Source organism: Mastigoproctus giganteus, chromosome 8 (assembly GCF_048544385.1).
Source record: "Mastigoproctus giganteus isolate SK-2022 chromosome 8, ASM4854438v1, whole genome shotgun sequence".
Lineage (NCBI taxonomy): Eukaryota > Metazoa > Arthropoda > Arachnida > Uropygi > Thelyphonidae > Mastigoproctus > Mastigoproctus giganteus.
In genome coordinates this window covers 126064957-126083584 of record NC_143582.1, presented here as the reverse complement: position 1 = coordinate 126083584, position 18628 = coordinate 126064957, and the positions used below count along the sequence as shown (strand labels likewise).

The 18628-nt window shown below is 36.6% G+C and overlaps 1 protein-coding gene across 1 annotated transcript in view; it reads right to left on the bottom strand.

The window, feature by feature from the left end:
* The window catches only part of LOC150081808 (SEC14-like protein 2), an 85864-nt gene that overhangs the window by 15066 nt on the left and 52170 nt on the right, over nucleotides 1-18628 (bottom strand). The window contains exon 9 of the mRNA XM_090379696.1: nucleotides 7809-7889. Within this exon, the coding sequence (XP_090235822.1) occupies nucleotides 7809-7889 (81 nt within the window). The remainder of the gene's footprint in view (nucleotides 1-7808; nucleotides 7890-18628) is intronic.

Below are 18628 nucleotides of genomic sequence, written 5' to 3'. Positions count from 1 at the left end.
ATCATGCGATACTTCATTGAAACAAAAATTTCAGAGTGAAACTCTAGTTCAGTTTTGGTTGAATCAAAGTGAAGAATATAATACTTTGTCAAGTAAAGAAATGCAAGTATTGCTGCCATTCGTAACATCATTTATGCGAAACGGGATTTTCTGCATTGGCTGCAATGAAATCCAAATATCGAGCCCGTTTAATAGTAGAAAAAGAGCTACGAGTAGCACTCTCCTCAATGACACCTAGATTCGATAAACTTTGCGCTAATAAACAAGCACATCCATCGCATTAAAAACAAAATAATTTAAAAATGAATGAATATATATATGTATAGTAAAACCTTGTTATTATTCTGTAAATTACGGTTTTTTTTTTCATTTTTTGTATTAATACATTTTTTACACATTTAAAAATGTGTCTGTATTATTTTATGAAATAAAGGTGGGGGGGAGGCGCCAAGATTAGATTTTTTTAAAAGGGGGGGCGTAGTAACAAAGTTTGGAAACCACTGGCATACATGATGCAACCGGGATTAGATTTTCTGAGATCGCATTATCCGATCAATCGGAGGCAATAAATTTTTTCTTTTTTTTTTTCCAATTTGCAACAAAGGACTGATGCTTGCAGTACAAATATAGTAAAAGTAGTTGTAATGCGAACTAAGTCCATGAGTTAATCGTGGACAGAACACAAGCTAGTTGGAAAATAATAATTCATGATTTATAACAAAAAAAAAAAGCAAAAAGAACCGATAAAATTTTTCGTTTCTGCGCATCCGCTATATTGCTCATTCAATTCTTCCAATTAGCGACGGCAACAAACATAATATCCAGTGCTTCCGCTGCAATATACAATATATGCATATGTGATATGCGTGACAAAGAAATAATAAAACTGTTGGATTTGTATTGGTAAGATGAAATTTGTAAAAGCTAGAAATTTCATGAACTTTTATTTCACAGATTTGTCAAATATAAAATTTCATGAAAATCCACTAGGGATAGAGCTATTGCAGACTGCGGACATGGTGAAGACAATACATGCTTTACGCATATATGCTAATTTTGAGTTCCTTATACAAGTGGATGAAAGGTAGTTGATAGAAGAGGGCAGCTAACGAGAGCACCTGTCTTGTTTTTATTGTCTCCTCTACGTTTAGCCTCCAATGTGGAATCACACAAGATCTTTCGCTTGGACCACCACTCTTCACCATCTTTATTAGTGAATTTGGAAATATCGATATATGCAAACACTATTGTTGATAATGAAATTTTTATTAGTCAACTCTACCAGTGAATTGGAATCCCCCAACAAGCAATTAACTGTTTTATTTTTACCCAGACTACTAAAAATAGCATGAAGTTCAATCCTTAATCTATTTCAATATCCTTTATCGAGTCCATAAAAAGCCGTATAGTTTGTCTCAAGCTGAGAGTCGAAGCATCACTTTGACTAGCAATTAACCCCGGGGGCTCACATCTGGTGAGTATGGGCTTGGCACACCCAGGGTCCTGAGTTGGATATCATCATTCTTCTCTTTCTTGGTGATTCCCTTCTACTTTTGTCTCTCTCTCTCTCTCTCTCTCTCTCTCTCTCTCTCTCTCTCTCTCTCTCTCTCTCAGGGTTACTCGGGAACTTTTTTTTTTTTCCTGGTGCAGCATAAGCCTCAGGCTTCCTTGCATCATATGGATATTAATAATAATAATTGTAACTTCGAGAAAGACTTCGTCAACGTTGTCAGCCAAGCAATACTAAGCAGAGGGGCATTATGTGAAGGAACACCACCACCTATTTCCAAAATTCCCGGTTCCAGTTCTTTTTAAAAATTTTATTACTTTCCTTTCAAATATGGAACCTTCCACTTCTGAGCTCATGGACCCGTTTGTAAAGGTATATGAAATTTTTTTTTTAGATATCTTACTATAGATAGATATTTTATCACAGAGGACACTTATCTAGCTCTGCTAGAAAGCAGGAGGAACAGTCTAGATCAGCAGTTCTCAACCTGGTGGTTACAAAGGAACTGGATGCAAAAAATAATTTTATGGTCGGATGGAGTCTACTATACAGTGTTAAAAAAAAAAAAAACTAAAAAACAAAGAAATAAGCTCCCTGTTGAAATTCTATAATCGGTTATTTTTAGAAAATACTTAACCTGCACTCCTGGTATCACTCAAATTTGCCCTAGCTCTTTAGGCAGTCTTAGAAAAATGGGTCACAGGTTAACATGGTTTCTGGAAATTAACAATCTGCTAAACAGAAATCAGTATGGGTTTCGGAAGAATCACTAAACCTTTGATAGAATGATCAAAGCAGAAGTGATTGTCCATAATCCGTTAGGAGACAACATATGATCATAGTTAATCTCGATATTGTGAATACCTTCGATACCACTTGACGATATGATGTCCTTCGTTCTTTTGGTTTGAGCAGGCAGTTACCCCAATTTATTCAAAACTTTCTACACCACCGAACGTTTCAGGTCAGATATATGAACAGTTTATCCAAGCCTCCGTAGCCAGGTGGGAAGCAGCAGCAGTGCGTAGCACACGCTTCTTGATTACAGCGGGGTCGAGCCCGTCACCACCAAATACGGAAAGGTCAGGGAATGACCACCGCATATCCCGAAGCAATATGGCCTTAGTTGCTAATGCTCCTAAAAACCAAATAACAACAGTTTATCCAAATCATTTGAACAAAAGGAGGGTGTACCGCAGGGTTCCATCCTCGGTGCAACATTATTTGCAATAAGAATTACAAATATGATATGAGATGTACCAAATACAGTTGAATCATAAATGTTTGCTGATGACATCATTATTTCTTGTAGTCACAAACAATAAATGCCATTGGAAGGTGGCTTCAACTTTCCATAGCCAGAATAGTATCTTGGGCACAACAGAATGGCTATTCCTTAGCAGAAAAGAAATCCACTGCAATGCATTTCTGTGAAAAACAGAAATTACATTTTGATCCTGAAATATATTTAAAATATAACCTGATTCCTCTTACCAACAATTTTCATTTATTGGGTTTATATTTAGATAATAAATTTTTAGTTTTTCTTCTCATATAGTCTACCTTTGAACTGCCTATATAAAAAAATTTTATATCTTAAGAGCTGTCTCCACTAACTCCTGGGGTGCTGATAGACACTCCCTCTCACATCTCTATAAAACTTTAATTTAATCCTGCTTAGATTATGGATCACCTGTCTGTGACTCGGCAAAGAACAGTTCTTCCTTGTTACATCTGAATACTATTCACCATAATGCTCTAATATCCTTTGTATCCTTTGTGATAACTGAAAGGAAAATGTAAGAGAAATTTTTGAAGCTGAGCATAAAAGACTACTGTATAAAAATTTGTACAGCAGTCTTATGTGCAACTATACTGTTGCACATAAAAGACTGCTGTACAAATTGGAGCAGTGTGGCATTAAGAGTAAGTTACTGCAATGGATAAAGGGATGGCTAATAGGAAAAAGACAGGTTGGGCACTGCTTTTCTTGGATTCCCCCAGAGTTTGGTGCTGGGCCCATTGTTGATTAAATATTTATTAATGATATTGATGAAGGTATATCTGGCTTAATGTCTAAGTTTACAGATGATATAAAGGTTGGCATTGTGATTAATGATAGTAATCAGGTGAATTGCTGCAACAAGATCTAGGAAAATTGGGTCAATGGGCTGAGGAATGGCAGTTGAAGTTTAACTAACATTGACAAATGCAAGGTATAGCCTATGGGTAGCAGTAATCCCATGCTAACTTTATCAGCTGTGTGGTGGTACACTTGGGAATTTTTTTTTTTTTTTTTTTGAGACCGCCCTGCTTTTTACCAAGACTGCAATGTATAGAAAAGAGAGAAGCAAGTTCAGAAATATAAAACTGTACAGAGGTAATATACCAAGTAGCTAAAAAGCAGATATCTGTATCCCGCAATAAAAACATGTTGAACAGCAATGGCAGTAAGAAAAACAAAAACAGTTGGAAAACACTGGGGTCTCAAACATCTCCCCCCCTCCCATCTCAAAAGTTGACCAGGCATATAACACAGCCAGCCATTATTATTTCACCAGATGCTGAATGCTTGAACCAGCAGCAACGTGCAGTTCAAAAACTACCAAACCTATAGCAAAAAACACACTAACTCTGTGGAAATTGACAGAAAAGAGCAGGAAGATGAAACAATCCTGGAACTTCATGCAACAGATGATATAGACACTAGTGGATGACAAACTTTTCCTAAAAAAAAAAAAAAAAAAATTCAAAACAAATCACATCAAACAGACAACACATCATAAATAATCCAAATCAGTGACTAAGTCCAAGTGACGCACAGTGCTTCAATGGAATTGCTGTGGTCTTCGAAATAACTTTAACGATATCAAAGATCTCATTTATGTTCCATAGTTCTGCAAGTGAACTTTCTAATAATAATAAGAAACAGACCTAAATCTGTGCGTAATCATTTCAATTAAATGCTACAATTACTGCTCATAGAGGAGTTGCCATTTTGATTGACTCAATTTCCATCCAAGCATATTCAGCTGCTAACACCACTTGTGAAGCAGTTGCTGTCCACATCACGATTATAATTACCTTTTACAATAAAGTTTCTCTCTTCCACCTAATTATACTTATACATTGAAAGACTTTGAAGATTGTTAATCATTTACCTTCTTCATTCTGTTTGATGGGAGAATTCAGTGGACACCCCCTATGGATGGTGTCCATTGAAGATGTCTAGACCAAAGACTACAGATCATTGAAAAACTTCTAGGAACTTGGCACTCATAAACACATTAGCAAAGGCACGTGATGCAAGAAAGCAAGTTAGAGAATAGAAAAATAAAAAAAAAAACACATAATAATAATAAACTACAATAATTAAATGAGAGCTAGTCATTTGGCATTTGAAGTGAAGAGGAAATCTCGTGGATGGAGTTCATCAGTGACTGGGAGTTGTCAAAGAAGTCAATGAGAGAGTGATTTGCTGATTCTGTTCAGTGGACTGAACTTCATGAAGTCTGTGGTGGCAGAATCAAGGCGAAACGGTGTAAGATTCCTGACTTACCTCAGATGAAAGTAATCACACAGTGATTCATTATCACTGAGTGATAAAATATGCATATAAATACAGCATGCCATTATGCATGCGCGCATACATTATGCACACGCATACTTAAATTAACATGCGCACGCGCATAGCTAAATGCCAATATACTGATGCGCATGTGCATTTACGTATGCGCAGGCGCATATAAATACGGCATGCCATATATGCACACGCGGACATGCATACGTCAGCGTTTGCGCATGTGCATTTACGTATGCGCAGGCACATAAATACGGCATGCCATTTATGCACACGCGGACATGCATACGTTTGTGCACGCGCTTACGTATATTGACATTCGCACGCACATACAAAATGCATATAAATACGACATGCCTATATGCACACGCGGGTACGTCACGTTTGCTCGTACGTAAATGTACATGAGCACGCGCATACGTAAATGCGCACACGCATCCGTATGTTGACATGCATACGTAAATACGCACGCGCATACAAAAATGGACATGGGCGCACTTAAATAGGGGCATGTGCATACATATAGACAGTATGCAGGGGCCGGAAGGCCCCGTGTTGCTCGGCACCTTTCTTAGAAAATAAGAATTTTTTGAGAAAATTTCTGAGAAAATTTTTTGACGTATTATTATTTATGATATTATTATTAGCCTTCCTTGCAACATTAAATATGGTGCAGGAAGGAAGGCCCAGCCAAAAAAAAATTTTCAGAGTTACCGAGAGAGAGAGAGAGAGAGAGAGAGAGGGGGGGATGTATCAGGGGCTCACATCTGGTGAATATGGGCTTGGCACACCCACGGTCCTGAGCTGGATATCATCATTCTTCTCTTTCTTGGTGATTGAAGAAATAACCAAGAAATCACTTTTTTTTCTTGATTCCCTGCTATTTTTGACTCTCTCCCTCTCTCTCAGGAATTTTTTTTTTTTTTTGCTAGTGCAGCATAAGCCTCCTTGCACCATGTAGCTAATAATAATGAAAGAGAAGAATGATGATGTCCAGCTCCGGACCCTGGGTGTCCCAAACCCATACTCACCAGATGTGAGCCCCTGGGGTGTGTAAAGCAGCGTCTCTCCGATGTGCAGTTAATCCAAGGACATGTACACACGCATACTTTCATCATCTTCATATATGGGTAGAATTTTTTTCAGCATTACTTTATATTTCCTGATCAGTTCGTTTTTACTTTGAGATTTCCAGATTTTATTATTGTTTTTGTCGAAGTTGTTTCAACTTTCAATGGTGAATTTTGCAGAAATACAAATTTATTTGACTTGCTGTAATTAATTAAACTTAAGAAGGACATTATGTGGAGTATTTCTAAGAAAGAAAGATTAATACCACATGAAGTAGTATATTTTTATACAATTTGTATGAAAAGGATAATTGATACAATTAAACTCCAAACAGCTCCAATAACTAATTAAAATTGGCTATGTTTCGAATTTCAGTGTCGAAATCTGTATTCCGATATTGAACTAGCTAACTAATTAAACTTTCTTACTTTGAACTAACTAAAACTTTCTTACTTCCCTATTCTTCGGACAATCCACATACAAAAGGCTCGGATTCGTTTCTTGTCGGAATGGGCGGAACTTTTATGGGTTTCATACTATGGCAGAGTTATTGTTTCCTGGTCCAGGGTTGCATGTCCTGTCCCCCCCCCGGGGGGAGCCCTCAGCCCTTGAAGACAAGAGCGACACTTTTTAAACTGTTTTTTTCATCCGGAAAACCTACTATAGAATAAATGCAGTTTATAAACTGATTCTTCATGGTCATCTGTCTCTAATCTAACCCACCAAACTTCATCAAAATCACTTTATCTTAATCTAAACCCAGTGGTGCTCTTATTCTGTTGATGTACGGTACTATACTTCACTATTGTTAACGAAATAAACTTTTTGATCAATAAAATCTTTCAGAAATAGCAAAAAATAGCTGTCATTCCTAACATTTTGATTTGTAATTCGGCAGGGTAAAGCGTTTTTAGAGGTGTGTTGGTGTTATGCTGCTATCAGTGAATATGTATGTTGTTAATGAGTGCAGGTTTCCCGATTCTTAAGGTTATATGAAGCCTCCGTAGCCGAGTGGTCAGGAGCTGGAGTGCAGTAGCACATGCTCTTTGAGTAGACCGGGGTTCAAGCCCATGACTGCTAAATACGGTCAATTTGCCAACCTGCTCTGGATCAGCGTGGCAGATTATGGTTCATTTCCCTCAGCATGAATTGTTGAGGAGGCTTCCATCCTGCAGTGGGTTGATAATGGCTGCAGTTTACTTTTTTTTTTTTTTGTGTTATCTGGTACACCTTACACAGTTGTGTCCTCATATTTTCAGTGTTACCATATGCCCATTACTCGCAGGAGTAAGATGTCGCTCACTTATTTTAAAAGTTGCTCAATTATATATTTATTTTAAAAGTTTTTACTGTTATTTTTCGATAAAAGGAAGCTCACATTTTCTCTGTCAGTCTAGACAACCTGTTTCTTTTTCTCTCTCTAAGTTAGAGCAGAAAAGTAAATAAAGAACACGTTCATTTATCAAGTGATCAAAGGCAGAGTAACAGATAATCATTATTTTATTTTTACGGGTAACCAATCTTAACCCATTTACTACACTGTAATGTGCAGTAAAACTGGTAATGCTGGATGTAAATGAACAAATTACAAGGACTTGGAGAACTAGTAAAGTTTTCTAATTCTATAATGTAATATCAAATTGTTACCATTGATGACAGTGCTTCTCCTCATGTATTCCGGGTAGTTAGCTTCAGATGCGTGAACAATGGCGCGCATCATTTCCAGAACTGCAGAAGTAATAAAATAGAGTTAATTAGTTGCTTTTTTTCTCTCTCTCCTAAATTATTTTAAATACCTGGGTTTAGAAAAAAATTTAGCTTAAAAAAAAAACCTTGAATCAATTTAAGAAAAGCTAAATTATAATTAAGAGTACACATCCACTTTAAAAACAAAATAAGTTATGAAAGTTTGCATAGGGAAAAATTAAATGTTCATTAATCTACTTTACCCTGACGAGTATGTTGTTGTGATTTTGTTATTTGTTGATTACGAATATGCTATTTAATTTGTTGCTTTTCCTTTTTGTCGGTATAGCAATTACTGCGTATTCGGTTTGCTTATCAGAGATTCCTGGAACTGTTATGTAATGAGAAATAGATTTATCATTAATAATACTTTTATTGCAATTACAGTCAAAGCTCTTTATAGTGACCCTCTTTTTAACGTCCCACACGTTATAACATCCTGTGTGGTTGGTCCCGGCCAATTTCTCATTAACCTAACGCTATTTTATGAATAATCGGTATTACGCCCTTCCGATATAACGAACGTTTATCTCATTTCCCTGGGGGTTCGTTATATAGAGCTTCGATTGTAGTAGGAAAAATCAGTATTGCACAGACTCGTCATGACTATAATAGCAGTAGTCTGTTAATCTGTAGTCAACTTGGCGACGTAATATGGTCAAGATTGCTGTCTTTCCAGAACTGTATGGAAATGGCCTGGTTTCGAAGCTCGTGTGACGGCAGGAAAATATAGGGCTTAGCTTCATACCATTGCTGAATTAGTCAAACCGGTCATGAAATGCTGTACATACAATTTACAGGCAGAATGACGCTTTATTTTCTTTGACACAAAAATAATAATGGAGTCGTTATAAAATTACGATTTACAGTTTAGTCTTTATTTACACTGAATCGAAAACTATTGCATCTACACTTTTATCTAAATAATAAATACGTTTATTTATTTTTATCTGAATAATAAATACGTATTATACATGTTTTATATTGGTAAAGATCGAGACTAATTCATTCTACACAATGTGTAGAATGATGAAACTGTACACAATTAAACCATATCAGATATTCATTTTTAATAATATGTTGTTTTTTTTTTTGTCTCTGCAATTCCGCAATAATTTCTGAAAACTCGAAGAATACATATCCATATAATGAATGAACAGCAAGCCAATGTGAAATTCTGTGTCCTGCTGAACAAAACACCACCATAAATATCAGTTCATTTGAAAACCTATTAATAATCTGCCGTGGCCAGATACATTCTGGGTGAATCGCTTATGAATCTCAAGCGATTCAAAGATGGAAGAACTTAATCCTCCATAATCCTACCCTACATCCATCAATGTCAAAAGCTGACGTCACTATTGGTACGTCACTTTTGAAGACGGACAAATTACGGTCGGGAAATAAGCATAGCCCTTATGTATTAGTTATGGGAACGCACTGTTTTGACAGAACATTTAGAAATGACATGCGTTTGTTTACATTGGGTCTGTCGACTTCTTATTCCTGAACAAAAACTGATTAGAGCCTAGCAACGTCAGAAAAATGAATTTTTAGCAGAATAATCCCTCGAGAAGAGGATCCGCAATTCGTTATGATCATAAATCAAACGAACATGATTCGCAGTGGAAAGGGTATCAAGTCTCCACCCCCAAAGAAGGCACAGCCCGAGAAGTCTGTGGGCAGTGGTATGATCAGAGCCTTTTCGATAAGAAAGGCTTTATTTACACGCGTACAATTGAAGAACGTTTTATTCTCTGGATAATGTTATAAAGAAGTACTAAAGACGGAATCAGAAAGACGTGATTTAAAAAAGGCTCGGTTGGCTATTGTATTACAATAATGCAAGAGTACACACGCTTTTATTCGGGAAACATCACATGAGATAAGCATGAAAAACGTTTCCCCAGTCCACTACTTCCCTACAGTTAGGTCTTGCCCCTTTTCACTTTTTCTATTTCTTAAGCTAATGGTGAACAAAAAAAAGGTTAATAAGCAGTCAGAGCATCGTCTCTCAAACAACGGTTTGTCTGAAGTATTTAGAAAATAATGAGAGGTGGGAGAACAACCATCAGAACTTCCATAAAACTGTTTTATATTTTTAATTTACTTTGTCACAATCTTCTTTTGATTATCTCCTCGTGATCAAAACAAAACATATAGTATAAATATATAGTATTATACTGAAGATACGATAGAATTCTGTATTAGTAACGGCCGCATGGTGCAAGAAAGCCTATGGCTTATGCTGCACCAGCCAAAAAAAAAAAAAAAAAAATCCGAACAAAACAATGATAAAAATAAATAACTAAATAATAATAATAAAATATAAATAAAAAGGAAATTAAACCTATCATCCTATGCGCTTCCCTTACCCGAAAGCACTAGATGACCTTTGAATTTCCCCAAACTGTCGGCCTCTACCACCCATGAAGGCAACTTATTCCAGTAATTTATAACTCGCTGGCTAAAATAAAACTTCCTGCAGTCCAATCTAAACATTTCCCCCCGTAACTTGAATTTATGTCCCCTAGTTCTAGCATCATTTATAATCTTGAAAATTTCGTCCTCATTCATTTTACTGATGCCTCTCAGAGCCGTAAACACCTCAATCAAATCTCCTCTAAGGTGTCTAGTTTCCAAACTCTGCAACCCACATATTCGAAGTCTTTCTTCATAAGGACGCCCTTTTGCCGATCTCACCAGGCGAGTTACCCTTCTTTGCACCCTTTCAAGAAGCTCGATGTCTTTCTTCAGGTGCGGTCTCCATACTTGAACACAGTATTCCAAGTGTGGTCTAACATAAGCCTTATATAATGGGATTATCACGTCCCTATCTCTACTTGCAAAAGTTCGGTAGATCATCGATAGGACACCATGGGCCTTCCTTGCAACCTGTTTACAATGCTCAGAGAATTTCATGTCTGACCGTATCGTAACACCCAAGTCCCTTTCCTCCAGTATTGGGTTCAGTTGAACTCCACCAAGTGAATAAGTTATTTTGGGATTACTGTTTCCCAGGTGTAATACCTTACACTTTGTTGGATTAAAGCACAGCTGCCATTTTTCTGACCATTCCTGAAGTCTATCTAGGTCTCTCTGAAGAAGCTCAGCTTGACAGTGATCATTAACTACTCTACCAATTTTAACATCATCTGCAAATTTAGACATCACGCCCTCTATCCCTTCATCAATGTCGTTTATGAAAATTAAAAACTGTATCTTTATATGGAATTCTATTTCTTTAGAATTTATATTGTATGGAATTCTATAATTTATATTGAATTGATATCTCAGAATTCATGGTTGTAACTTAATTTTAGACACGTTAGGTATTTTTAAATTTCTCGGAAAACGGCACTTGTTTCATTAACTTCAACGTCATTTTTTAAAATCTGTGTTAAAACCAGTTTGAAATCCTGATGAATTATCTAAGTTTATAGAATAAGCAAAAAAAAAAAAAGAAAGTGTTCTCTGTTACTAATAATTTTGGGAATTAATTTTAACAAAGTAGAATCTTATAAAGTTAATTCATATTTAGTTAGGTGTATGTTAAATGCCAAAGCAACTAAGTCCATGAGGCGTCAGTATACTGTCTGTCTGTCTGTATTTGCATGAATTCTTCGGTCGGTTTGTTGTTTTGCTGGACAAAATACGAGAGTTTTTGGGAGAAATTTTGTTGAGAAAAGCCGCAAGTTCGAATTAAATTTGAAAGTGTCTGCAATTCTGCACAGACATAACAGGAGGGAGTACATGATGGGGGGCTTTGTCAATCAATTCGGACCTGGAGACACTTCAAGGTTCACGGGTAGAATTTTTCCCAGCGTGGTCTCTGCTTGTTAACAGAAGAAATTGTTTGTTTGTTTGTTTTTACAGAGAGAGGATATACTTAAATAGAAAGGGTGCAAGAATATTTGCTGATACTATCGAGGCAATATTAGGTTGGTTGCAAAGATGCTTTACACAGACTAAAATATTAACAGTAGCTGCAGGTGGAAGTGAAAGTAAATCTTGCACTGTTTCTATTGGGACATGCAGCAGCCTATAAAGCAAGGCGTTGGGGATATAAAGATTAACTGGGTTCCCTCGGGAACAAGCGAGTACATATGGGACACGTGTTAGGGTTACTAAGAGTAAAACTATTACGTGTATACTTGCATATAGACTAATTCTAGGAGCATAGTAAATAAATTTGATGAATTTGAAGTACTGGTTAATTGCTCTCCGATATAGACATTGTAGGGACATCGGAGACTTGGACATAAGGGATGCAGCCTTTTAGCATGGAGAGTATAGTGTGTACAGAATGAACAAAAAAACTCCCATCTAGGGTAAACCGATAACCAACTCATATGGCCATGTGTAATACGTTCGAGTTTTCGGACGGGGGAACCTTGCTCTCCACGCCTGACTAACTCATCCACGGAGTGAAAAAACCCATAATTCATAAAAGGTTTCTCACGTCATTGACGGGAGTCGAACCCGGAATTTTTCTACCCGATGTGGGGAGGAAATTTATTATAACTACTATGCTGCCCGCGCAGACTGTAGAGAAGAGATAAAAAGTATATTAGGACCACTCGAAAACTGATTCATCTGCTATTGTGTATTATAGCCTTATTCTCTGATCGATTTGTCTGTTTTGCTGGACCTAAAAAACCAAATTTCAGGAAGTCAAAACTTGTTATCCACGCCTGAGACTGGCTAATATAGAAGAGTGACAATAGCCCATAAGTTGCTAGCAATATTAACAGGATTCGAACCCAGGCTTTTTCCACCCGGAGTGGGGACGACGGTGACCACTGTGCCTCCAGGGCAGATGTACAGAAATGATAGACAGGATAGTGGAGAGAGAATTATGCTCTTAGTTAAGAATCTAACCAAGTTCATATGGGTCGCAGTGCAATGTTGAGTCAATTTGGTTTGACATAAGCACTGGGAAAACAAATGAGAATAAGAGTATGTTATAGGCCGACTGACTGTGATGAGTACAATGAACAACTGTGCATAGCAGTAGAGTGGGCTAGTAAATCAGAATGTGTTATTATCCGGAATCTTTAACTTTCCAGATATTGACTGGAACTTGTGAGTTGGTCACTCATTAGTAAGACTTCTGTGGATTTATTGGATGGCTGTCTTTTATAGCAGCATGTTAGACAGACAACCAGAGGAAGCAATATTCTTGATTTGATTATCAGCAGTGATCCTTCATGCATTAAATATCTGCATAAAAACCACTAGGCGGCAGTGATCAGAGTGAACTGATGTGGGATTTACTTAAAGATAATTCTGCTGTCAAGAGACAAGGGAAGTGCCTTTGTTTTCGTAAAGGTGACTACGGTGATCTCATAAATTTTTAAAATTTATGCAGTGGGACCAACTGACGAAGTTGCCAACAATAAATTCTAAATGGGAAGCATTCAGGGAGAAACTGTAGAAGCTACTAGGCTTTTCATACTTCTAAGAATTACTATTCAAGGCTTAGACATAACGGATGTCAGCTGATCTGAGACGTGGCAGAAAAGAAAATTGCATGGGAGGCATATAAATTATCAGGGGATACCTGAGGTAAATCTGTAATCAAGTCACGAAGAAGGTTAGGCAAAATAAGTCAGATTTTGAGACGCTTTTGGTAAAGGATGCGAAGAAAAACAGCAAAGATTTATTTTATTATGTAGACACTAGAAGGGAGGGGGATGAATCGCATTGGTCCACTAGATATTAATGATTTAATTGTTGATGACCCAGCTCAGGTTGCTGACAAACCGAATAGGTATTTTGTATCTGCATTCACGCGTGAGTAGGAAAGGGGATGGCAGAAATTCATCAAACTCTAACAGGGAGTTAAATGATGATAAGAGGGAGGTGGAATAGAAATTGTTGAATACAAACATAAAAAAAAGCACCTGGGTTGGGTGGGATCTATTCAATTATATTAATTTAGGCACTAAGTAGGCAGGAGAACCGTTAGCCATAGTTATGAGGAGCATCTTTGGATTAAGGGGCGTTCCTGTGTACTGGAGATGTGGAATGCATTTCCAAATCGTAATGAGGAACAAAGAGTGACATGTGTAATTACAGACCTGTCAACTTATCTTCTGTTTCATGGTAAATAATGAGCTCAGTGGTTAAAGTAGCAAGCAGGATCATCTAGACAGGAATGCAATTATACTGCAGTCATAGCATGGATTTGCAAAGGGGCGATCTGGTCTGACCAATCTGATTGGGAATATGATGCAGTAACAAAGGAACTTGATTAAAAAAATAATTTTGATTATTGGAACTTGGATTTCAGGAATGCTTTTGATACTGTTTCACATAAAGCACAAATTCGAGCAGTGCGGCATTAAGAGCAAATTACTGCTATGGATAAAGGGGTGATTGGGTGAGAGAAGACAGTTGTTATCAATAAGCACTGCGCTTTTTGAACAAACGTTATTAGTGGAGCGCCCTCCAGAGTTTAATGCTCTGGCCCATTGTTGTTTTCAGTGTTTATTAATGATATTGATGAAAGCTTAATGTCAGGCTTAATGTCTCAGTTTGCAGACGATACAACAGTTTGCAGCACGGTTAATGTCGGGAATCAAGGTATGCTTCTATAACAAGATCTAGAAAAATTAGGTAGATAGGCTGAAAAATGGAAATTGAAGTTTAATATTGATAAATGCAAGGTTGATTGATAAACTGCATATTGATACAGGAATGATGTACAAGAATTTTTGAAGCTGCGATAAGGAAGTGATTATCCTATTGTACAAAGCAATGGTTAGGCCACGTCTTAAGTACTGCATACAGGTTTGGAAGCCTCATTTTAGGAAGTACGTAAATCTGCTGGAACGGGTGCCGAGAAGGGCAACAAGATTGGTGAGTGTAACGAAAGGGTGGTCTTGCCATGAAAGGCTTTCAGTTTTTCAAATTGCAGCGTCTGGAGACTAGGCAACTGTGAGGCGATCTGATTGAAGTGTTTAAGGCATTGAATGGATTCGGGAAGCTCAATACTGATGGCATTCTTTCTCTTGCTCGTGAGCGGGCATAAATTCAAATTGAGAAGGATGGTAATAGGAGGGATGTGCAGACTCTGCCTTTAACCAGCTGGTAGTTGATTGTTGGAACTAACAATGGATGGTTTGGTTGGTTCTTTGGTTGTTGTGCAGTTTAAAGCGCATCAGAAACTTAGGCCACATCGTGTCGTATATAATATGTCTGAAATTACGTGTGCTATTGTTGATTCGCTTTAGATAGGCGAAAAATCCGAATTTTAGACTGACTGACAGAGTTAGACTGACTAACTCTGCCATATCGTGAAAAAGAACAATAAAACTCCTTATGTCATTGACTGGATTCGAAATCAGGTCTTTTTCACCTGGTGTGGGGAGGACGGTGATTATTTTTTTTTTTTGAGTGATGCACTACGAGCTTGCTTTCTTGCATCATATATTAATGCTATTTATCATTATACTTGTTGTTGTTGTTATTATTATTATACATATTATTATATACATGTCTACTGTATTAGCGCTCCTAGAGTAAATTGAAAATCTTTGCCATTTGTGAGTTGTTAAATTCTTTCTTTTATTGTTTATTTCGTTAAAGTGCATTATCTGAAACGTCTTGTGTTAAAACTAACTCTACTCCAAAGATTTGCAAACATGAATCACAATATATGCAAAAAGTGTAACCTACTGCTGCACGTGCTAGAGGTGGTATGTCATGGCTGCAACAATGGGTATCATTATCGATGCTCATTGAAAGCATCAACCTATAAAGGGATGATGAAACAAAAGAACCAGCAGTGGGGGTGTATATTGTGCAGGAAAGAAAAGAAGGAATAAAAAAATGATATTTCCTACTCGGCAGAAGAATATCACGATTTGCTGCCTTCATCAACTGTAGTAAACGAAGACAGAGGTTACACAAAAGCAGGTGAACACCCTAAATATAGAGGACATACTAAGGAAGCTATCCAGTAAAATCCATTTGCTGGATTTACTAATAGAAATTGTACCAATAAAAAAGCAAATGGAAGACCTGAAGACAGAGGCAGAAGATATCAAGAAATCAATTTCATTTGTCTCAGATTCCTTTTGACAAAATGCAAAAAATCATAAGTAAACTGCAGGACTCCAACGCTGCAATCAGCAAAAGAATTGTGGATTTGGAAGCTTCATTCAAGCAAAATGAGGAAAATTCCAACTTACTTAACTTAAGGATTGACTCAATAGAACAACAATCGTTAGCAAATAATGTAGAAATAGTAGGTTTGACTGGATTAGCAGGCCAAGATCTAGAGCTTGTTATACAGCAGCTAGAGCTTGTATTGAAGCTAAAGCACAATAAAGAAGTAGTAGTACACTATTATATACCTAAAATGACAAGCCTACACTAATTGTGAAATTTTCAAATCATGTGGTAAAGGAAAAATGGATTAGAAAGGGAAAGGAGATCCGACTGACAGCAAATGATATCTATCAGAACAATAGCAATGTTCTAATCTACATAAATGACCACTTAACAACTCACTTCAAGCAGTTGTTTTGGGAAACAAAACAATTAGTGAAAACTCAGTTACAAATTTTTATGGTTGAAACATGGAAGGATTTATGTGAAGAAGAATGAATCATCAAGAGCCATAAGAATTTTGATCTCAAGATCTGCAGTCTATAAAATAGACCTTTTATTGTGCATAATTGAAATCTAGAGCTAAGGTAAAATTAAGACATCGGGTATACTTTCTGAGGAATCGGAGGTTTTTAATTCATCATTACAATTTTTAAATAATCCGAATATTCAAGCTCTTATAATTGATAAAAATCAGTTCTTTCTGGTAGCTCTAAATATCAGGTCATTAAGAAAAAATTGGTTTAACTTCTTGCAATATATAAATGCAATGAAAGAATTTATTTCATGTATAGTTTTAACAGCGGTTAACATAAAAGGTGATGAAATTTCTAATTATAACATACAAGGTTATGATGAGAGATTTGAGAAGGGGTGGAGGAATAATAATATACTATAGAATATGCTTTAAGGCAGTACAGGTTTACCACTTAACTTAGTCTTGTGAAAACTGCTGTGCCAAATTATTAGGAGAAGATCCACAAAATACATTCAGGATTTGTACTTTTTATAGGCCACCATCAAATTCTATAAATCGTTTCCTAATTGAATTAGATAACACAATTCTGCTATGGGATGATATACAGGCTGATAAGACCATACTAGCAGGAGATTTTAATATTAATTTACTAACCGATGAAACTGATAATGTGTTACTCAGATACTCTGCAATTTTAAACAATTATGGATTTGAACATACCTTATTTGGAATAAGTAGGCAACAAAGGATGGAGGGTGATATGTACTCAAAACATCCATGTGAAGATATAAAATTAACAAATGTTATGAAGAAAAATTATTTATCAACAGGTAAACCGAAACAGAACATAATTGTATCTTTAGTGTACAATAAAGATTTTTCTTCTTAACATAGATATGTTAATACAAGAGCAAGTATCTTACACAACAAATGTAAATGTCTTTTCAAATAAGATAATACAGATGATAAACAATTAGACGTTTAATACAGAGAAAAGTAAATCCCTCAGCTTGCAACATAAATTCTAGGAGTAGCAGGATTTAAGCTTAACAAACCTTGGATGGCTAACGAAATAGAAGAATTAATGGTACAAAGGGATAAAGACTTCAGGCAGTATAGAAATTGTCCATCAAAGATAGAACATTATCACAATTACAAAACACTCAGAAATTCCCTCAGGAGAAGTTATTCTAGCTCCAAATTAATTTTCTTAATAAGAAAATTTTGATACTCAATGATACAGTAGATTAGAAGTGCTATGCAGATAAATTCCTATCTCTGTTTGCAGTGTGGAATGTACTATGTTTTGTGATTTCATTATCTTTTCTGTTAGATAACAAACGTCTCATTTGTTAAATTACTATTATTTAACTGGTATTGGTTTAACTTCTTGTGTTGGCTTGCTGGGATGAAGATCAATGACGTTATAATCAAATAAAATTCACTAAATGCTTATTTTTCAAAATATTAATGTTGAATTCCAGGATTTATAAGATATTAAGTGTTTTAATGGAAACTAAATATACTTTGTTTTTCGACGTAACTTCAGATCATTAGAGTGTAGAGTGTGTTTAGTGTCAAACGGCACCAGGGGTTCCCCCATCTCCGCATAGTATACATTGTGGGTGTGAAACAGAACGCTGTCAATGCCAGAGGTTTGAAAGTGTATGGATTTTGTACACGTGTAGTGTCGTGTACCGTTGTTCCTCTGGTCATTTAGCCTCTGGGCCCCTAATGGCACCCAGCGTTGTCCACACTCCGCCTCGTGGAGGCAGACCAGGTACACCACTGTTATAGTTACTTACTCTGGCAGGTCCTGCTACCTAATTTCCTGAGATTTCAGTGGCTAGGACCTTAAAAAAAAAAAAAAAAAAAAAAATCCGTTATAGATATGGGTCAGCCAAAAGGAGTACTATTTATGCGAATAGATGTTATTAAGTTTTTGGGTGTAGGGCTCAAGCAATTTAACAATGGTTCAGATACTAGTAATTGTAAGTTAGAGAGAGGGGTGGGGAGACTGAAGGCTGTGGGAAAAGAAAGAGATAAGGGGTCCATAGAGAAGATGACCCCCAAATCCGTGGAGCAGGCCCATACCCCACCAGAGGGAAGAGAGGGGCGGCGAGGG